General features: G+C 42.4%; 1 protein-coding gene across 1 annotated transcript in view; it reads left to right on the forward strand.

The window, feature by feature from the left end:
* Nucleotides 1–23,275, forward strand: part of tcf7l1b (transcription factor 7 like 1b) — a 49,922-nt gene that overhangs the window by 24,596 nt on the left and 2,051 nt on the right. The window contains exons 4-11 of the mRNA XM_060931193.1: nucleotides 3,345–3,428; nucleotides 15,264–15,396; nucleotides 15,499–15,601; nucleotides 15,703–15,786; nucleotides 17,951–18,091; nucleotides 18,839–18,998; nucleotides 19,173–19,280; nucleotides 19,994–20,045. Of these exons, the coding sequence (XP_060787176.1) occupies nucleotides 3,345–3,428; nucleotides 15,264–15,396; nucleotides 15,499–15,601; nucleotides 15,703–15,786; nucleotides 17,951–18,091; nucleotides 18,839–18,998; nucleotides 19,173–19,280; nucleotides 19,994–20,045 (865 nt within the window). The remainder of the gene's footprint in view (nucleotides 1–3,344; nucleotides 3,429–15,263; nucleotides 15,397–15,498; nucleotides 15,602–15,702; nucleotides 15,787–17,950; nucleotides 18,092–18,838; nucleotides 18,999–19,172; nucleotides 19,281–19,993; nucleotides 20,046–23,275) is intronic.

The following is a 23,275-nucleotide window of genomic DNA, read 5'->3' on the forward strand; positions in this document are numbered from 1 at the left end:
TTTTTCGCAAAATGTCCGTCTGGTAGCTAACGAACAGCCGTACAGGAGAATGTTCTCAATTTCCTGCATTTTATTGATGCTGGTTTGGGATGTGCAATAAAGGGTGATGAGCAGCCCACCCGTGTGTGTGTGTGTGTGTGTGTGGTTTCATGCCAGCTCTTGTCTGCATTGTTTAAACTGAACTTGGATGCACCTGCAAAGCATTAGTGCAGAGCCTTAAGTGTACTGTAAAACGTAATTACTGAATCCAGTTTATACCAATCTTTTTCCAAACCTCCTCCATATAAACACTTAATATAAAACTGAACAACTCCGTCTGTCTCTCTCTCTGCCTGTCTGTCTCTCCTCTGTGTGTCTGTCTGTCTGTCTTTCCGGAAATAGATTGTGCTGACCAGTGCTGTCAGTTTTTTGGGTGTGTGCGCGCGCGCAAGCTCAAGGACAGTTTTAGTGGCACTGGTCCTGGCCCGCTGCTCTGTTTAGACAGGCCTGATGTGCTAAGTGGACAGGATGCCCACACACAAAACTGTGTTATTGAAGCACAAGCACACCACGTTCTGGAGGTTTTTGTTCAGGAAAAACTGCAGCGGTGTCCGACGTTAGAGGTGTCCAGCTCCCTGGAGGCATGCGTGTGTGTGTGTGTGTGTGTGTTTTTTGATTCAGAGAGTGTTATGAGCTGAGATCATGACACGGAGCAAGTGTTCTGGAAACATTTTGGGATGTAGGAAAAGCTTACCGAATTACTGCACATCGTTTATGGTATACAGTTTGTTTTTATGTAATTTTTTTCATATTTTGCTAATTTTCCAATTAAATATTAAAATAGTTTACACTCAAGTCATAAGTAATCATAATGGAAGTTTTACAGGAATTACAGAAGTTTCAGTGTAAAGTGATAACCAGATTAAATAAAACCTTCTGGATTCTTCATTCATTCTCACATTCTCTTTCTGCTTTCTCTCGCTGTCTCTCTCACTCTTTCCATGTCTTCTGTCTTTCCTTCTTTTGCTGTCACACATTTTTTTTATTCTCATTATCTGTTTCCTTCTGATACTGTTCTCTCTGTCTTGGGTTTTTTCCTTCAATCTATTCTGTCTCTTTCGTTATCTCTTGCGCTCTCCTCTCTCTCTCTCTCTCTCTCTCTCTCTCCTCATCTCTCCTTTTATTCTCATTATCTAATTTCTTTCACTCCCCAACTTGCTTTCTCGTGTGTGTGTGTGCGCGCGCGCCATTCAGTTCTGATGTCAACTCCAAGAATTTCCTCTTTCTTTGGATGGGAACGAGGGGCCCACACTGCGCGCGCGCACACTCTTTTCCCCCCCATCCCCCTTTCCACTGGCCCCCCAGCTGTCAGGAAACAATACCCTGTGCCTGCTCCAACAAACCTCATTCCTGAAAATGTTTTTCTTCTCTTCTCTCCTCCCTCCCTCCCTCCTCTCATGTCCGTCCCTCTCCGTCCGCTCTTCCCTCTGCACCGTAATGCCTTTTCCATTTTTAAACTCCCGGCCGTGTAAACTTCCTCCGTCAGTGTCCGAGAGAGTGTGTGTCAGGCCTCACTCACCCCCTCTACAGCTCCAAAGCCCACCCGTGAAATCACTCAAAGATACGAATCCCGATTTGTCATGTTTTCAATTAAACCTCATATTTATGCATTTTGCCTTCGCTTGACCCTGATAAACTGGGACCGGCCTTGGGGGGGACAGGACTCAGTTGTCAGAATAAATGATTTTAGGATTAGTAATGATGCACGCTGCCAATTCCTGAGTGCTGTTATGTTTTGTTTTATGTATTACAATAGTTTCATCACTATTAGTCACACATAAAGGCAATTAATTGGAAAAAGAAATGCTTTCAAACACTGAGGAGGTAAACTTTTTTTAATCCTAATATGATGAAACTTGGTGTTACACTGAGGGAGACAAAAATTTCTGTACCTAAGTAGAATGCTCAGCGTTACTTACAATAAAATGAAAAGAAGCTTGTTTCTCAATCCACTGCTTGACCATAAAAATAGTGACTAGTTCAGAAACTGTGTGTGTGGAGATTCTGAGCCATCGACCAAAAGAATTTTCCCATGAAAGTTTAGCAGTGTCGAGTTGCTTCTCTATCAAACAGTTCAGCAGGAACCATCAAATATGGAGCAACGTATCTCCCGCATCTAAACCCAGCTCCATTTAAAGCACTTTAATAGTTATCTCTGTGCATGCGCGTGTTTGCATTCTGGCATATTTTTGGCTTTGTTTTGTTTGTTCGAGAGCACTGGGTGACAGCGAGTGAGGTTTGTCAGACCTGCTGCAAAGGACGATGGGAGAACCTGCTGAGAACACACGCGTGCACTCACGGACTTCTTGGAATTGAAATTAGCTCAGCTCAGCGCAGCCTGTAGTAATCTGTAAGAATATGGGAGCTCTCGCACAACAGCTTTTTATTAGTTTTAAATCTAGGGGAGCAGCGGGGAGAAAAAATGTCTGCGCGCATGAAAATCTGCTGTATCCGGCCATTAAACTGATCCGTAAACCAGATGTGCGAGACCAGCCTCGAGTCCATGGGCCGAGAGAGAGGGAGGAAGTAAGGGGGAGGTTGAGGGTTTGGGGTGAGGGGGCGAATGGGGGGGGGGTTTGGAGAGAGCTGTGGCTTAGCCAGTCGTCACGCATCGGAAAAAAAATCCTGAACACCTGGAATGCACCATGATGATGATGATGAAAAAAAAAAATGAAGATGTGCCAGAGGTTGTCACAGGGGAGCAGTCAGGAGGTCAGGGATATTCACCAGGGCATCATCGGTGAATCCGAGCTCTCACCGCAGTCCCGCTTTCCCAGCACTCTCTGTGGGACATCATCCCAGCTGTGTGTGTGTCTCTCTCTCTCTCTCTCTCTCTCTCACACACACACACACACACACACACACACACACACGAGGGCTCAGTCTTTCTCGATGGGATCCCACAGATGGGGATCATTATAGAAACACATTCCTTGACAATCGCCGATTTCACACACACTGCTCTGCTCCCATTCCTCACGCTCACTGATGCTGATACACCTGCAGGGGTGTGTGTGTGTTCTGTGTTGACCTGTTATTTATGAGTTTTTCCTGGGCCGAGCGTTCGTTTGAGTCGGCGGACATAACGCAGTGTGGGTGTCACTTCGTCATCTGACATCAGTCACCATTAGACGCAGATTATCAGCATCAGATAAACAATGTTGTGAGCTTCTCGGGAACAAAAATAAGATTTGCAATGCCAGATCTCTTGTGTGACATGCGTATGTGGGTGTGTGTGAACCTTTTGATTGTGTTGCACTAATTTATTTATTTTTTTCCCCACTCGTTTTGTTTTTGGTCCTCAGTATCTGCAGATGAAATGGCCGTTGTTGGACGTGCCGAGCTCAGCAGCGCTGAAGGACTCCAGATCACCTACTCCAGGACATTTGGTAAACACACATACATAAGTGTTGCTCTCAGAGACGGCGTGATCGACACGTGTCAGTACACCAGATCTATTCTAGCGCTATAAATATGAACTTGGAAAAGTGATGTGACCTTCCAAGGAGTTTTTACTCCTTGAAAGTTACAGCTTTACCCCGAAACTGGAGACTCCTTCCATAAACGGCAAATAACCATCTCCATCGTATCTTCATCAGTCACACGCATTTTTTTTAAACCTGTTTATTATTAGTGCTTCATTTATTGAACAAGTCATTACTATAGAAAAGATCACATATCAAAATGAGCGCATTAATGTAAACCGGCAGTTTTAATCCACACCTTCTGACCAATCGGAATCTGGAATTCACCAGCACTATGGTTTCTGTTGATTAAAGGTGCATTAGGTAAGATTAGGCTCTTTTTTAAATTCAATATTTAGTTCTAATAGTTTTGTAGGTAGACTTGACATTTTGAAGTAATAATAAATAATAATTAAAATTCCTTGTCTCTACTAGTCATTACCGCACATGTTCACAAATGTCCACCCCCAGGATCTACAGTGGCCCTGGTGTGTGTATGTGTGTCGGTATAAAATGACTGACAGGAGGTGTGTCTACACTTATGCTGAGGTCATGGATTAAGCATGTATATTGTCATGGGAAGAAGAAAAAAAAAAAGAGGATTGTACCTTTTAATGGTCTGAGAAAACTGAAACAGGAGTTAAACGATGACCTTTCACCCCAATTCCAGCTCAGCCATGTTGAGTACAGAATGAATGAAAAAAAATTATATATTTGGCCCTTTTTCCCCCCCTTGTGTACTACAACTTCCTGTTTGAGAAGGAGCGCCTCCCATGTCTAATGCAGAATATACCGTTTCCTTAACACACACTGACACTTTTTTGGAATTACTCTATGTGAAGTATTACATCACACGACTTCATTGTATGACAAAGTTGGCATTGATGAGTGGTGTGTGTGTTGGCAAGACGTTCTGTCCAGGTTTCTCTCAGAGGTGTAGATTTATCGCCTACATTGTAAACTGAAAACAGAACTTTCAGATGGTTGACGATAAAATCCAGATTTTGACAGAAAAGCAGCGATGCTCATCTAATGCCGCTTTTCCACTACAAACGCGGCTGAGCCGTGCCGTGCTGAGTCGAGCTGAGCGGGGCTGTTGGAGTTGCATTTCGACTACAACCGCGCTGAACCGTGCTGACTGGAAGTGGGTGGACACATTGGGTGGAGTTAGCGAAAGTGGGTGGACGTCACGTGATGTCGTTAAGCAGCGCAAACAGTGACATCAGTGACAGTGGCGGAACAAGTCAGAGCCGGGCCGGGGGCGGGGCAAATGACCGGGCCCTTTATTAAAGCTTATCATAACATCATTTTAGGCTACAAAATGTCCGCAACTGCGGTGTTTACCAATTTCAACACTACCGGGTGCAACTATGTTATTTAGTACATCAAGTCCTTCAAACGAACATGTAACTCAGAAACAAAAAACATTAGGATACTGTACATGGCTCATAATAAAACATCAATAGCCTATACTGCGCACATTATTTGAAGGGCATACGAATGAGCGCTCAGAGGTTGCAACGGTGACAGGAAGAGTCAGAAATAAAAGGAGGGCGGTGCAAACCTCACTGAATGCACTGTGTTTACCAATTTCAACACTACGGGGTGCAACTATGTTATTTTGTACATTAAGTCCTTCAAACGAACATGTAACTCAGAAACAAAAAAACATTAGGCGACATACTGTACATGGCTCATAATAAAACATCAATAGCCTACTGCGCGCATTATTTGAAGGGCATACGACGAGCCTTGTGCTCCGCGAACTCGTGCACGATGCTCTGTATGTCACTGGTTCAGTGAGCTTTTAAGCGGTAGTCTCACGACCCGAATAGTAAACAATAAACATGGAGGACATGGAGTCGTTAGTGTTGCTGGTCTTGGTGCTGTGGCTTGTTGTCACCGACAACGCGAACAGATACTGGCAAGAGCGTATAGATGAGGCGAGGCGCATAAGGCTTCAGAAATTCTCGTAATTCGTAATTATTCTTCTTCCGGGTTTACGGTGTTTACAGATCCCAGCGTGCTCGCGGGGCGTGTGTGGGCATGTGAGGACACTCCTCCTCACCAATCAGTGCACAGGGGAGTGTCTGCTCACGCCCCCAGCCTCACTCGGCACGGCTTGGCTCGCTTCAGCCCTACTCCAAAACGGTGCGAGTTTTAGGGGCTAAGCAGGGCTGAAGCGAGCCGAGTCGTGCCGGTTTTTGGTAGTCGAAACGCGAGCCGTGTCGGGCTGAAGTGAGCTGAAGCGAGCTGAAGTGAGCTGAAAAAGGGTAGTGGAAAAGGGCCATATCTCTCTCGCTCTCTGTCCGTCTCTGGTTCAGCATTGAGCTGCACTTCTTTTCTTAATGGCCTGCTAACGATGGTCGGATTGTCTCGTCTGATAATGTGGCACTGCATTTGAATCCCCTCACACCTGTACGTGTGTTTTATGTGGGCTGAAATGAAACCTGGGTTCTGGGTAGTAGAACCAGTTTGAAGATGAGGGTAGTGGGAGATAAGAGATCTGCGGTTACAGACAACAGCACGATGTGATTAACAGTCTGCTCGAAAAAACACACACACACATGATGTTCCCATTCCAGCATGTGTGTGAGTGGGTGGGAGGGCAAATATACAAAGTTAGTGGGAACTGAATGTCCACACTAGGGCTGGGAGATGCGTTTATCATATCCGTAAGGTGATAAATCATGTCCTGATGCACTTCACAGACAGAGATATTGTGGGAGACCTTTGTGAGGTCTTTTTATGGATTTTTAATTCCCTAATAACTAAGGTTTGGCCACATGGTGGCGTAGACAGAAATCGTGCTATCAGTGGAGCTACAGGTTAGACCGCAATTTTGCATTTTATAGCGAAAATATGACCTGCTGACGTAGTTTTCTTTCTGCATTTGATCAGTCTCGCTGTTTGCTTTTGAAGTCTGATTCAGTCTGAGATTCCTTTCCTGTGTGTGTCTGGTCATGTTTTTGTGCCTCACTCAGCACTTTATAAGAGTGTGTGTGTGTGAGAGAGAGAGAGAGACAGAGAATGACCTTAAAATCATCTGTCGCAAATCCGATTCCAATTATCCACAGCTGCTCGACCCGAGGTTCACCTCTGCCCAGCGCCATGAGATCGTCTCTGAGCACACTGCCATCTTTGTTCAGCTGTGGCATTGCAATTTTGGTGTGTTCATTTCATATCCGATATGAAAGTGTAGCATCACAAGTGCAGTAGAAGACACAAGGAACGGCAGTCACATTTAGCCGTAGATGAATGGTGTGTATCGAGGGTTTGGTGCTCAGCCTGTGGGGGGTTCTCTCTTCTTGCTTGGCTCCTCTCCGTTCCTATAAAAGTGAGGCATGGAGCTGTTTTCAGCATAGCGTTGACTCGAGTCTTCCTCATCGTCAGCACGCAAGTTTAAAAAAAAAAAAAAAGTGGAAAACTGTCCTGTGGTGTGACCAGTCGAAATTTGAAATTTCTTTTAGAAATCATGGACACCACATCCTCCAGGCTAAAGAGCAGAGGAGACCCTCCAGCTGCTTATCAGTGCACAGTTCAAAAGCCAGCATCTGTGATGGTATGAGGGTGCATTAGTCACATGACATGGGCAGCTTGTACATCTGGGAAGGCATCGTTAATGCTGAATGGTTGATGTATACAGGTTTTAGAGCAACATGCTGCCATCCAGATTATGTCTTTTTTTCAGGGAAGGGCTTCCTCCTTTCAGCAAGACAATCCCAAACTGCTGTCTGCACATATTAAAACTGCATGGCTCCATAGTAAGAGTTCAGATGCTAAACTGGCCTGCCTGCAGTCCAGACCTGTCCTCCAATTATTTAAAACATTTGGCGCATTACGAAGTGCCAACATTGGGATGTTTCACTTTCAAAACTACAGCAGCTGGTCTCCTCAGTTCACAAACATTTAGTGTTGATAAAAGTAGAGGTGATGCAACACAGTGGTAAACACACCCCTGTCCCAACTTTTTTGGAATCGAGGTTGTAATATCTCGTCTCGATTGATTTGATTTTTCCTGCTTGAAATATGGTTTGAATGCCGTGGCATCCTCAGTTTTCTGTCATGGTAAATGGAGAACGTTTTGAGTTCATCAGTGTGTTGGATTTGAAGTTAGGTGCATATATAGAGTTAACATCATTCAGCTAGGGTTATTAAGGATGCCATCGAAATATGAAATAGGTATTTCGGGTCAAAATGGGGGGGATATTATATTGTTCAATAATGAACAGTGTTCCAGCTAGTTTATTTTTACCAGAACGTGCGCTCTGCCCAGATTTATATCAGGGATGAAAGTCTTCCGGATTTACCTGGAAATCCGGATATTTGACAAAACTCTTGAAAATCTCCGGTTTTCCGAATGGAGAAATTTATTTTTCGGATTTTTCGCGTTCCTAGACGTGGTGTAATACTTCGCATCGTCTTTGCATAGGCGTGGTCCTTAAAAAGCCCAAACATAGTTTATTGATTAAAGACCGGTGTTCTTTGTTAACGGCGCGCGTGCCGGAGCTCGTTAGGTGCGCGCGCCCAAGGCGCGCTTTCAGGTACACGAGCTAAGGCGCGCAGCACAATTGCAAGCGCAACACAATTGCACTAGAAAGCATGTTCAAGCTGCCAGTGTAGCTGCAGTCTTTTTAGTTGCAAATTACAAGTATTTCCTCATGTTAATAATTCGCCATGTCAAAACAAGCAAAACTTTCCTCCTTCTTTCAACGTGAAGAGAGATAAGCAATTTATATATATATATATATATATATATATATATATATATATATATATATATATATATATATAAAATATTTTCCATCAAAGTTGCATTTTGTGGCTTCAAAGCTAAGTTTTAGTGCCGTTTCTAGAACACATCAAGAAAACGTGGAAGAAACGGCAATAATGGAAGAGCCGGTTTCTAAGCTGCCTAAAACTAGCAATGGGAATTTATTTTTTGTTACATAATGCACTCAGGCTGCACCCCTGATTTACATGAGAAATTTGGTATTCATTGCTGTGTTTAAATTTACAGACAATATGAACTAATGTAAACAATTGGCTTCAACTCGCATAAATATGCATTGGAAATGTTTAATTCACTTTAGCTTATGCAAACGCACAACTCTACTAAAAGATTGATAAACGAGGCTCAATGTCCCCAACATTAGGGGTGTTCACACGGCACATATTTGCATCGATGCTGCACCGATGTATTTTGTTGCGATATATCTTACACCGGTGTAAATTTTGTGGAGCGTTCACACGTCACAAACCTGCTTACTAGAGAGAAGCGTGTTAGCACCGGTGCAGCCCCACTTGCGTTCACACGGCAGTTTTTGTGACCGTGCTATACGGTAGTAATAATGCGGAAATGAAATGTGCGCATGCGTGAAAACGTACTTCCTTTTCCCAGTTGTCATGGCATCACCAAGCGCCAGGAAAACAACGTGGATGAAGACACCAGTGTTGCCAGATACTGCTGACGTTTTCCAGCCCAAAATGTGTTCAAATCCACCAAAATGCACTTAAAACCGCCCAATCTGGCAACACTGGAAGACACGCAGTTCTGTTGTTATTGATGTTCGCCATTTTGGAAGCGCAAAATACCAGGATGCAAATTATGCAATGCCCGTATGTAATCAACTCTCCTCACGCGTAGCGAGTCTACCCCTGTAGCGTTCAGACGTCCCATTTTATATCGGTGCTGCCTCGCAATCTAGCATTTACTCCGGAGTAAATTTCTTAAACCACCTCCCGAGCAGGGTTAGATTTGCACCGGTTTAAACAGCTTTCAGGGGCTACACCGGTATAACTTTGTACCGTGTGAACGCTCTACTGGGGCAGCCCCGGTGCTACACCGGAGTAAAAGTTGCCGTGTGAACACTCCTACTGAAACCTGAAAGCTTTAGAAACTCTAACAGACCTTTACTTTTTAACAGTACTGTTTTGGGATTTTGCTGAGTTTACCTTCAGCTGTCTGATTTTTTTCAAAGTAATGAACTGTGTAGCAGGAAAATCACCGCATTTTCTAAATGCACTCCTGAAAATTATTCATTAACTAGGGGAATTATATTTGATATTTTTGACATGTTAATCATTAATGTACATGAAAGAAAAAGGCTTAAGTTATAACTTGTTTTAGTGAAAATAAGTACTAGAATGCAGAGTTTTGCGTGTTATTAAAATATTTTCGGGGGACGTTCCCCCTCCCCCCCCATCTTAGTTTGACTTTCAAAAGTTCAGGTTTTTTTTTTTTGCTCCACTTTCATCTCTATTTATATGTACCTTACTCAGAATTTTCCATATACGCTCGGCACATACGTTCCACGACAAAGAAATCATGCCCTAACGAGTGTTGCTGAATTGCAATGAAGGTAATGCGTGTTGAACAATCACGACACACTATTAGCGCGGGGTCATAGACATCCTCCGTCGACCATTTTGTCTTATTACAATAACGAGTCAGTGAAGTAAGGTACATTTGAAAAGCAGTGACGCCTATTGAGGTATTTCACCTGACGTCACAGGGTCACATGACGCCCCGGTGTCCGCCATTTTGAACGTCAAGCTACATACTAACGCTGCAGACAGAGAGGGAGAACCGGCTTGAAAAAAAATGTGTTACAGACACCTAGAATAGATTAATTTGTCAGTAAGCACTCTATAAATAACCATGGTGTTTGCTTGTTGTGCTGTGGGCTGCCACAACAGACAGGGACAGCGTGCAGGACGCTCCTTTTACCGGTTTCTAGTGATGGGAATTTCGGCTCTTTTTCGGGAGCCGGCTCTTTTGGCTCTTCTTACTATAAGGAGCCGGCTCTTTCGGCTCCCAGACGGCTCCTGAGATTTTATTTTTGATTTAATTGCTGCAATTAACTAGTTAATTAATTACATTATATTTTATCAATAGGATGTTTTCCATTTTATTTTTTAGTTTTTGTAGCCATTGTAAAGCTTTGTAAAATATAGCAGTGTAACAATGTTCTAGCTATAGAAATAAAACTTACTTACCAATTAATAAATTTTCTCACAAACATAATGCAGAACTGTGTTATATTACCAATATAAAATACACAGCTGATTTTCCCCTCCTCAGGTGCCTCACAGACTCCTCTCTCCTGCACTCCACAGCTTTAAGCATTACACCAATTTTCGTATTTTCGCAGCTGTAAATGACATCAACCAAAAAAAGTAGGCGTACACCATGCTACTTTTTTTCCTTTGAATGGTAATAGACAACACAAAGACGCAAACTCGGCTCCCAACTCGGCTCCCATCAAAGAGCCGTCTCTTTGAACCGGATCGTTCGCGACCGACACATCACTACCGGTTTACTACTGACCCAGACAAGAGGGATTACAGCTGTGAAGAGACAGGATTGGGAGCCAACAGAGTACTCCAGACTTTGCAGTGATCATTTCATTTCAGGTTAGTTTATCAGTTAACGCAATTTTGATAAAATATATAGCAAAAAGTAAATGGGTCAGTGTTTGTTAACCCATCTGAGCAGTGAAACAAGGCAGTGTTAATTTGTCTAGGGTTGCATGTAGCAGACATCAGACATAAAACGCAATAACAGAGGCTAGAAAGAAACGGGACACAGAAATAAACAGGGAAATTAAGTAAAAAGAAAGAAAGAAGAAAAAAAAAAAAGAGCGCGGATCTCCAAACACATGAGAAGCCTATCTTACGCACATATCACGCGGACTCCACACACGCATCGCGTCTGAAGTCATAACTCATCAGGGGAAATCGTGTCCGCATTGGCATGTTCAAAAAACAACCTCGCGTCAACAATGATACCACGCAAGAAAAAAAAAAACAGTCAGGCTACTCAACAACCAACCTGGCAGCAGCAGTCGTTGTCATGTAAACACAGCACTTCGGATATGCAAATGCTTCCCGTTACACACGATTGCTATGTCAATAAACATCATTTTGCCAATATTTTAGAGACCCCCCCAACATTTCCCAAATCATGTTTTCAAAGGATCTCATGTCTGTTTCAGGGGATCTCGGATCCCCCGAGTAACAAGACAGTGTTGTGAACATAGCCTACCTTGTACCGTTTCAAACTGCTGGGGGTCATCCTTCATCAAACTGTTGACTTCTGTCGACAACCTTGGCTCCATACCAAGGCTGGGTGCAGTGTTTGTGATAAAAGACAGATCCAATTTAACACGAATCACAGCTTATTTTCTTGTTAAAATGTGCAAAGGTCTCCACCATCTCATACCGCCTTGCACTGAAGGACTTAAGCGTGCCGTCCAAAATGGCTGCATCACGTGACTTGGTCACGTGGGTGAAATACCTCAATACACATACGAAAGAGAAAAGAATTGGTAAAAGCAGCAAGCGTCTCACAGAACTGAGCATTTCTGTTTCCCATGACGTAAGTAGAAGTTGAGGACTAAACAAATCTTGTCAAAAGTTAGGACTGATAGATCTAGACTCCAGGTATAGAGCTATAGAAAATCTTGTCACTAATGTTAACCTTATCATGCTAGACTAGATCTAGTCTAACATTAATGTCCCAGACTAATATTAATGAGCAATTAACGGCATTATTATTAGTATTAACTAACGTCAGACTGACATTAAATGGCGATCGACGGATGTAAGTGCTGAAAGAGTTTATTGAAAAGCACACTGGGAAACATTTCCAAAATGTCCTTGCGGCCTGCACTATTCGCTCAGAGCAAAGATGAGCGTGGATGTGAGTGACAGTTCGTGAACATGACCTTATGAAGCATTGCATTAAACTGGTTAGGTTTTTTTTTTCCTCCCCTGCCCCCTAGATTTGCTTAGTTTATTTTACAAAAGTAATCTACCTTGCATAGTTTTCCAGTATGGCTAATTTTGCCTGATGGACTCTGTCTTTAGTGATGTGCGCAAAATTGCCCGTGATGATCATTGGTGCCCCGCCCTCTTGGAAAGCTAGCTGGAACACTGATGGAAAAAAACTTCTCATAGATTTTTATATAAATAAGTTGGGGTTTACGGTCATCACTAGGCCTTTGGGGATGTTTGCATGCACATTATTAGCTGCTGTATGTAACGTCTTTATCCTTGAACAGAAAGCATAAGTGTGTGTGTGTGTGAGAGAGAGAGAGAGAGAGAGAGAGAGAGAGAACTTTTCTAGTCCCTATGTTGTAGCTAAAACGGCTGCTTTTTGTGTTCTAGCATACACAAGTGACTGGTGAGAGGAACGTACTGAACATAACGCATAATATTTCATCTAGTGGGGCTGTGCATTAACATGCTATATAAACAAATGAACTTTGAGTGTGATTTTTATCAGGATGGTAAAGTATTGTCAGTTTGTCAGTCAGTAATTCTGAGGAAAACCTTGCACACAGTGGGGGTTGGATCACGTCGTAGCTCACATCGAAGGTGAGAAGCTCTGAGGAAACTGCTAAAGTGCTTTAGCCCAGTTCAGCGCTAATGAGAGGAATCACCTGGGAGACCTGGTCTGGGAGCACACCGAGGTTGTTGATGAATATTAATGAGTGTCAGGTGGAGATGCGTTTTACTGCCACCACGTGCTCGCGTCAGATCGTGAACTCGACTCTGTCTCTTGCGTATGTGAACTGATTTATGCCTCTGGAGTTGATTTATTTGCGCCCGTGTGAACACACAGATGTGTTGTGACCCGGCTGTCCGTCAGCCCAAGCCCAGAAGGTGTGTATGATAATGAGGATTTCTGCTCGGTCCGAGATGCTGAATAATTCAGCACGCGGGTTTGCTTAGTATTCCACTCTCTCTCTCTCTCTCTCTCTGTGTGTGTGTGTGTGTGTGTGTGTGTGTGTGTGTGTGTGTGTGTGTGTGTACGTACGTACATTCTGGATATCCCGGGAGGAAAGAGGAGGGGCTAGCTTGTGGGACGAGTTTTGTTTTATATTTATTAATTTGTTTGTTTAGTTTTACTCTCATTCACACTGAAGTGTTTTGCTCCACTTGCACTACAGCAATTAAGCAACATTTTAAAATGTTTTATTTGAATGATGACACACCACACTTATCCATTTATCTTTACTTTTGATGTTTATCTCATAAAAATATACCATGATGTAATTTATCAGAATTTGTTTTATTATACTGCTACCTGTGTATATATATATGTGTGTGTGTGTGTGTGTGTGTGCGTGCGTGCTCATTCTGAATGCTGATGTCATGGTCAGGCCACTCCGACATCCACTTCCTGCGAAAGTGACAAACAAAGCCATGCTATCCCAGCATGCCTTGCGTTCTCCTCTTTTTCTTTTCCCTTTTTCTTCCTCCTGAGTTTCTGAAAGGGTCCAGTACCTCCCATCCTCCAAATGAATACACAAAAAAAAAAAGGCTCACACTGCCCCCTCTTCTCCCACACACACACACACACACACACACACTTACTTCTCACTCGCCTCCAAACCGGGCTTTCTTGCTTTGGTACCCAGAGGCCGTTTGCCTAATAATTTATCTCCAATGTGAAGGAAGCCCTTCTCTCGTCCCTCATCAGCCCCGCAGGATACACGCCTCCATAACGTTACCCTGAGTGTGTGGGCCTTTTGTTTGGATTTAAAACTCGGTTGCGCGTCACACATCCTGTCTCAGTGCTCCAGACAAAATAGCGTTAAACGTTCAAACTGTTTTTAACTTGTGTTATTTTAAACATCCAGCAAAGCATGAACGAGAAAACAAGAAGATCGAAAAATGACTAAACATGCTAAAAGAACTGAGCTCTGGATTCTGATTGGTCAGAAGGTGGACGTTCATTTTCTACAACAGATGTACACTCTCTTCATTCAGTCACATGGTGGATGTTCAACATAAGTGGCTTAAATCCCGTTTGTAATTGTTGGCGACGTTTATTTTTAACATTTTATGGAAGGAGTCTCTGGTGTACGAGGTAAACCTGTAATGTTACATTCTCCAACATCTTCAGGACAGGAATTTACACTTTGTTCGGTAACATGACATGGTGCTGTTTGGTTTTCCAGGTTTTTCAGTGACGGCATTGTTGATTTACTTTCCTGTAAAATGACATTCTGTAGTCATCCAGTGTAATATGTCTAGAGTAGAATTTAATATTTATATTTACGGTGTTTCACTTTGGTCAGGTTATAAAGTTAGTAAGCTGACAGGCTTGTCTTGGGGTGGGTTTTGTGTGTGTGTGTGTGTGTGTGTGTGTGTGTGTGTGTGTGTGTGTGTGTGTGTGTGTGTTTTATTTTTGGTTTGTTTTTTTAAAGTAAGCAATTTGTCCAAGAACTCCATCTGAAAAATAAATTGGAGGAGCTGACCTGATGTCCTGCCTCTCATCTTACATTAAACAGTGTAGTACATGTTTTTTTGTAATGTAACACTCTGGTTTGTAACAAGTTCTGGCAAGTTCCACATAAAGTAGGACCTCCATTAATGAGACGGAATACAAGTGATGACAGACGGCGTCTACTTTTGTCTTTTCACCCAAGCACACACACTACTGTCTTACTCCTGTGCTGTGCAAACATGTACATGCTGATACACTTTTTGGGTGTGTGCGTGCACATTAGTGGTGGGTGTGAACCTTTTTGGCACAGACTACCATTTAAAATGTTGTTTTTTGGGGGTTGAGCCAGATTGCATCACAGGGTCTTGTGTCCCCCCCCAGACATTGTGCTACTGCATGCCCACCCACACCCACCTGCCACATCTGGATATATACTGCAATAGTAAACACTGATCCACCCAGTAATTTGTTTTTATTCTTCTCTCTCTCTCTCTCCCTCTCTCTCTCTCTCTCTCTCTCAGTCTAATAAGGTTCCTGTGGTGCAGCATGCTCACATGCACCCGCTGACCCCCCTCATCACCTACAGTAATGATCACTTTCCTCCAGCGACGCCACCTGCACACCTCTCTCCAGAGATCCTGGACCCTAAGACAGGTACTGAGAATACACACACACACACACACACACACACACAAAAAAAAAAAAAACACACATGTCCATTTCCTGTCTGTTCTAAGACTGCAGCTTATTCTTCAGGTATCCCACGGACCCCCCACCCCTCTGAGCTGTCTCCATATTACCCCCTCTCTCCAGGGGCTGTGGGGCAGATCCCTCACCCTCTGGGCTGGCTTGTCCCACAGTGAGTACACCTCTCACACTCACTCACACACACAAAATAATTTTGTATTAAATAGGTAACTTTTATAATAATCGTAATCTTAGTAATTCTCCTTCTTTCAGACAAGCACAGCCCATGTACTCCATTCCTCCAGGAGGTTTCCGCCACCCGTACCCAGCACTCGCTATGAATGCCTCCATGTCCAGGTGTGTGTGTGTGAGAGAGAGAGATAGTGTATAATGGTTTTGCTTGGATTAGCCGTGACGATCTACTTTCACAAAATGTATTTTTTACAGGGCTGGATGATACAACTGTATAATGTCACATATTAATATCATGATAAATTACGTCACACTTTTCTGCGAGATCTTTGGTTAAGTTTTTGTTAGAATTTCATTTTGGTAGCCATTTCAAACATCCCCAGTCCTCTTGTTTTCCAGTTTTAAGAAAACATTTCTGGTTTTCTGGTGATTTTGTTAATTAAATTCTGCGTGATGTATTTTGTGTATTGTCCAAATTTAAGTATCATGATGTCAAAAAAAAAAAATCATATCACCCTGCCTTACTTGCTTTTAAATGTCACAATAAGTGATTTTACATAGCTGAATCGTGATAACTGCTAGTATTATGGCTTAATAGCTAAGGATTAGCTTTAAAGACAAATTTCAGGAAGTGTGTTCGTAGTAGTGCTTCACATTAGCACTTTAACTAGTGGCATGCACTCTGAACAGATGAGGTGCATCGGTTATGAGCACGACACCAAGAGAATCATCACCATTGAATTACTCACCATGTTAGTTCACTTATTGAGTGCAATTAATGTCCCTAGTCCTGTAGCTAGTCTCTAAAACACCTGTGATTTTTGGACACGTTATAGAAAGATAGCAAAAACAAGACTTGTAATAAATGAAGATGAAAACTGTGCAAAAGTGGCAGAGGATCTGTAACAGCAACTGGTCTAGCTCATGTTCAGAAAACTAGTCGTCACTGAGTTACAGATGGGTTTGTTTGGTGGATTGTTTGTTTTTTCCCCTTCCTTCCTTGATTTTCCTCTGTTTATCGGCACTGTTTTTGTAACTTTTTTTTTTTTGCCAGTTTGGTTTGCTAAAATATGAGGGAGTTAAATGAAAACCTTAAACGTGCAACATAAATTATAATTGAATCCATTTTTATTTCTAGAGGAGATCCAGACACTTAAGCTGTGCAATAAAGAATGCAAAAAAAAAAAAAGTTTAATTTGACTCACCCTTGTATTTTTCTGAGTTTGGCAGTTGATGAGCCCTCACCTAGAGATTACTTAACTTCACAAATCAGTTTCTTAACAACAAAAAAAGTGCTTCTATTAAGTGCTTTCATCGGTTACCCTGACGGTTTCAGCACCGCTGTTCGATTAGACTCTTGGATTCCAAACTTGTTCGTACAGCTGTTGCAGAAAACAATGGTTAGTCAAAGGTGTGCTCCCCCCCCCCCCACCGGAGTGATTAGCGATAATGCCCCATTGTGCTCGATAGCAAACCCTCACTGTCGCTATCTAAAAGGTGTCCTATTCAGCCCACTGGAGGAAGTGGTTTCTGTGGTTTGTTTTTTTTTTTTTTTCCGGAAAGGTGTGCGCGCATGCATGTATGTGGAAAATGGTCTCAGGTGTCGAGTTCTTCTTGGTTTCCAGGGTAACTGCATACTCGGCACTTTGCCTGTAGCAGGACTCATAATGGTTCCTTTGAGAGCGTCTTTATTTGGGCTACTTGTGAAATATGAATGAAAAGGTGTGTGTTTAGTCTAGACACATCATTAAGAGGCTCACCAAAAAAAAAAAGCTGTCAAAGTGGACCAGGAATATTATGGATTGTGTGTGTGAGACATTCTCGGATCAGACCCAGTGTGTAAACACTGAAGGACGCTGCATACTGACGGTGCATGTCTCTAGGCAGCCTTTTAAACCAGGAATCTTAGCATGCATTGCATTCCGGAAAACTGTTTAATCCTCAAGTTAATTTATTCATCATCACTCGCTAGTTTACGAGCTGTCTTCCAGATGACACCCCCACCCCAAGTAAGCTAATCTATAAATGTTCCATAAAGTAGCACCTAACATACAAAGCAAGCAGTTCATTTTCATTTGTAAACACATTGGAGTCGGCTTGCTCGGCCATTTCGTTGAAACTTTTATATATAAAGTGAACAGAGTTGTACTGTACACATAGAGGAAATTGCCAGAAAACCGGAAGATCGTCACGGCCTTCCAAGTGGAACAGCTTTTATGTTGGGAGTGTAATTGCTGCCCAAAGAGGCTGCCTACCTAGGGAGCTGTGAACTAAATGGAACACAATCTGGGACCTTTATCAGATATGTGTTTTCTCTCTCTCTCTCTAGTCTGGTGTCAAGCCGTTTTCCTCCTCACGTTGTGCCTCATCATCCTCACAGCCTTCATCAGACAGGAATCCCTCACCCTGCTATAGTCTCTCCTGCCATCAAACAGGAACCCAATGGAGAGCTGAGCCCCGCCGCGCACACGTGAGTGTACATGCCTACAAAAACGTCCAGGAGAAGGAGTTTTAAACCTTACACGGAAAAAAAACACACACACAGTAGTTTCCACTGATGTGGTGAGAACAGTCAGTTCTTGTTTAGCAAAATTGATCATTTTAGGCTTGTGAGCGATGTCCGTTTATCAGCATCTCAAGTTGTTTATCAGGAGCTCACAAACTTTTTGGATTCCGAGACACCTTTAACTGCTCTAAATAAATATAATAAAATCGAGCACACCAATTTGAGAACCATGGATTTATGTGACGCTGTGCAAATAAGATGAGAATTATTGTTTTAAAAATCGAATAAAATTAGCAAATTTTTATTTCAACAAGGTGAGGGTGAAAATGAAAGCGGCCAGGTTACTGGGCATCACGAACTGTGTGTAGCTTTAAATAAATAATCAATAAATAAAAACAAGTATCACATTCAAATTTTACTCAGGATTTGAGTTTGGCTGGTAAAATCAAAGCCAGATGTAAAACGTTAAATTGTAAAGTGCCCCGCGGTGGTTGTTATTCTTACTTTGCTCATGGAAAATGGATCGCACATGCAGGTGTTCTCTCTATTTAATTTTGTTTGGAAAACTCGCTCAAAACTGACTCTTCTCCCCCATCCACCCCCTCCATGTTATTTTTGTGAGCTTCCTTCACTTTATCAGTGTTGTGTCTACCAGCTCACAACTGTCTCTCACACACAGGGTGACAAAGCTGTTGTTTCTGTTTGAAGCAGGAAGTCTCCAGGGCCAGCAAAGAAGGAGGAAGAGAAGAAGCCGCACATTAAGAAGCCCCTGAACGCCTTCATGCTGTATATGAAGGAGATGAGGGCTAAAGTAGTGGCCGAGTGTACGCTCAAAGAGAGCGCCGCTATCAATCAGATACTAGGCAGGAGGGTAAGTAAGTGTGTGTGTGAGAGAGAGGGAGAATAAAACATGCCATAATGAACACATCTTCCTCCATCAAGTAATGTGAAATCAATAGACATGTATTGTGAACCTTATTGTAAGTTTTAATGGTATAATTGTGTGTGTGTGTGTGATGGCTGATGAATCACTCTGTCTTCGCAGTGGCACTCTCTGTCTCGGGAAGAGCAGGCCAAATACTACGAGCTGGCCAGGAAAGAGCGGCAGCTTCACTCTCAGCTCTACCCCGGCTGGTCTGCACGAGATAACTACGTAAGACACATAGCTACACACACAAACGCACGCGCACACAGTGTGCATCTTAGCAATTTTCCGCAATATGACTAAATGGCCTCTTGTTAAATTGCAATATGACTATATTTTCTGGACTTTATTATTATTATTATTATTATAGACTTCTTGTTTTGTTCTAATTGTAACTTGCCCTTATATTAGCTTTTTTACGGTACATATAATGCTCCAGCAACTTATCGTTACCATAACATCGTAAATCCAACAGTTATGTCCGAATGATGGCATAAACCAAAAGCTGTTCATGATGTACAATAGATTCGTTAAATGATTTTGTCGTAACTATGTACTTAGGAATAGGTTCCAGACTTCAGAGACATTAAAGTCCCCAGTTTTGAAAACTATTATTTTGTGATATTGTTGGGGGGGAGGAATTGCTTGATGTTCCAGTTCCAGGAAACTGACATTTTAGCCTCATCTGGAAATCTACATTATCTGAATATGCAAATTGGAGACGCCTTCAACTCTAAACACGCCAAACTACATAATAATAATAATAATAATAACAGAATAAAAATGAAATTGGCCTCAACCAAAAGGATCCCTGAAGACCTGTTTTGGACACAGAAAAAATGTGTAATTAAAAAGCTTCATACAGTAACATGACCTTGTCTGTGGTGACTTTAGTGGTTACATGGTTTTCACGTCTTCTCCTCCTCCTCCCCCCCTTTAAGGGCAAGCGGAAGAAGAGGAAGAGAGAGAACAAGGCCGACTCAGCAGCAGAAGGTGAGGGGGGTGGGTTTTTTCTTTTTTTTTTCTTCTCTCTCGTTCGTTCTTTCAGGAATGGTGTGTTTCCTTTACTGCAGCATGCACGTGCGCGCACACAAACCACAAAAGTTGCTTTTCAACATGGAAGTTATTCTGAGCTTAAATATTTTTGTGCATCTATTAAAAGGATACTCCCCTTTTATTTCTTAATGAACCTGATCTCTGTTCATATGTAGCATGTGTGACCTAGGAATGTCAGCATGTTTACTCATAGTAACAAAGGAGCTTGGTTATACAGGAAGTGCACAACCTTGCATTTTTTTTTTTCCTTCTTCTTCTGATAGTCTCTGATGGGGCAGAATTGACCGTTAACTTGTTTTATAGAAATATTTATTATTGTTGCCAGATTTTAGCAATTTAGAGTAGGTTTAGAGTTTTTGCAGTACAGGGGGAAACTTCTAAATTCTTATCTGTAGTGATCACACCTGCAGTACAGATCCTGTAGATGGAGCTTATGTTGCAATGTCCTGTTAAAGCTTTAGTACGTAGTGATTCCACAATGTTCTCTGGTTTAATGCTGAATGCACACTACATGATTTTTTTTTTTTTTTGAAGCCCCAATTTCCCCTGAAGCAGAACATCGCTCACCCCCAAGCCCCCTGCGACAACCTCTTGTGTAGTGTGAGCAGTAGCTTCAGCGACATGATTTTCTCTGTTTTTATATATTTTCAAGCATGTTTGAAATCCTCGTAGTGCAAGACGCTCTTAATAAGAATCCGAGAGGAAATCGATTGCATGCACTTTTCACGCGCAGCAGATCCCTGAATCCGGTTTATCACCTATGCAGTGTTATAGTCGAGTCACTAAACCTCAGTGTCGAGTCCACTACTGATCCAGATCCAAATAACACGAGAGAGGGTTTAACACTAGCTAGTTCATCACTTAGCAAACAAGCCCCACCCACTATCAGCAGAGCAATGAACATAGCGTGTCACTTCCTTCTCTGGGTGGAGTCTTGCCAAATGGCGATCGAAGTTCGAGGTTGTCCTCGTCGTCTCCTCGATAGTTCTTCTACGTATGGAACACATAGCAGTGCTTTTTTTTTTTTTCCCCCTCCCCCCCACTGCATGAGAAGTCTGTGTAAGCAAAGCGGACAAAATCCTAGTGACGTTCCTTCCAGGCGTTTTAGCGCCGTTAACGTTAGTTTGTTCCTGAACATGACATACAGTGGTGCTTGAAAGTTTGTGAACCCTTGAGAATTTTCTATATTTCTGCATAAATATGGCCTAAAACTTCATCAGATTTTCACACAAGTCCTAAAAGTAGATAAAGGGAACCCAGTTAAACAAATGAGACAAAAATATTACACTTGGTCATTTATTTATTGAGGAAAATTATCCAATATTACTTATCTGTGAGTGGCAAAAGTATGTGAACCTTTGCTTTCAGTATCTGGTGTGACCCCCTTGTGCAGCAATAACTGCAACTAAACGTTTGCGGTAACTGTTGATCAGTCCTGCACACCGGCTTGGAGGAATTTTAGCCCGTTCCTCCGTACAGAACAGCTTCAACTCTGGGATGTTGGTGGGTTTCCTCACATGAACTGCTCGCTTCAGGTCCTTCCACAACATTTCCATTGGATTAAGGTCAGGACTTTGACTTGGCCATTCCAAAACATGAACTTTATTCTTCTTTAACCATTCTTTGCTAGAACGACTTGTGTGCTTAGGGTCGTTGTCTTGCTGCATGACCCACCTTCTCTTGAGATTCAGTTCATGGACAGATGTCCTGACATTTTCCTTTAGAATTCGCTGGTATAATTCAGAATTCATTGTTCCATCAATGATGGCAAGCCGTCCTGGGCCAGATGCAGCAAAACGGGCCCAAACCATGATACTACCACCACCATGTTTCACAGATGAGATAAGGTTCTTATGCTGGAATGCAGTGTTTTCCTTTCTCCAAACATAACACTTCTCATTTAAACCAAAAAGTTCTATTTTGGTCTCATCCATCCACAAAACATTTTTCCAATAGCCTTCTGGCTTGTCCACGTGATCTTTAGCAAACTGCAGATGAGCAGCAATGTTCTTTTTGGAGAGCAGTGGCTTTCTCCTTGCAACCCTGCCATGCACACCATTGTTGTTCAGTGTTCTCCTGATGGTGGACTCATGAACATTAACATTAGCCAATGTGAGAGAAGCCTTCAGTTGCTTAGAAGTTACCCTGGGGTCCTTTGTGACCTCGCCGACTATTACACACCTTGCTCTTGGAGTGATCTTTGTTGGTTGACCACTCCTGGGGAGGGTAACAACAGTCTTGAATTTCCTCCATTTGTACACGATCTGTCTGACTGTGGATTGGTGGAGTCCAAACTCTTTAGAGATGGTTTTGTAACCTTTTCCAGCCTGATGAGAATCAACAACGCTTTTTCTGAGGTCCTCAGAAATCTCCTTTGTTCGTGCCATGATACACTTCCACAAACATGTGTTGTGAAGATCAGACTTTGATAGATCCCTGTTCTTTAAATAAAACAGGGTGCCCACTCACACCTGATTGTCATCCCATTGATTGAAAACACCTGACTCTAATTTCACCTTCAAATTAACTGCTAATCCTAGAGGTTCACATACTTTTGCCACTCATAGATATGTAATATTGGATCATTTTCCTCAATAAATAAATGACCGAGTATAATATTTTTGTCTCATTTGTTTAACTGGGTTCTCTTTATCTACTTTTAGGACTTGTGTGAAAATCTGATGATGTTTTAGGTCATATTTATGCAGAAATGTAGAAAATTCTAAAGGGTTCACGAACTTTCAAGCACCACTGTATGAACAGGTGAATGTGCATTCTCTTGCACAAAATTAGTCTAAAAATTAATGTAGATATAAATATCTTATGCCAAATTAGAATTTTTTGAGCAATTGCAAGTGTAGTGTGCACAGAGCTACATCCACAAAGCAGTCCTATTGTATGTATAGTGTGAGCAGTGTGGCGAGTTCTTCTGAGAGTTTAAAAGTCGTGTATTTCCACTTGGCATGAAGTACCACGAAAGAATTTCCTCCCCATGTTTGCACTAACCATGTGACATCACACATCCTCATAGTTCTAATAATAATCAGTAGAGCTCATTGTCCACTAACCTGCTGTCCCCTCCCTGCACTCTGACATGCAGCGTATGAAGTGCAGTGCTAGCGCAGGCAGGTAGGGAGCAGCCCCCATCACTCCACACCATCATAAAC

The sequence above is a fragment of the Neoarius graeffei genome, chromosome 10 (assembly GCF_027579695.1).
Source record: "Neoarius graeffei isolate fNeoGra1 chromosome 10, fNeoGra1.pri, whole genome shotgun sequence".
NCBI lineage: Eukaryota > Metazoa > Chordata > Actinopteri > Siluriformes > Ariidae > Neoarius > Neoarius graeffei.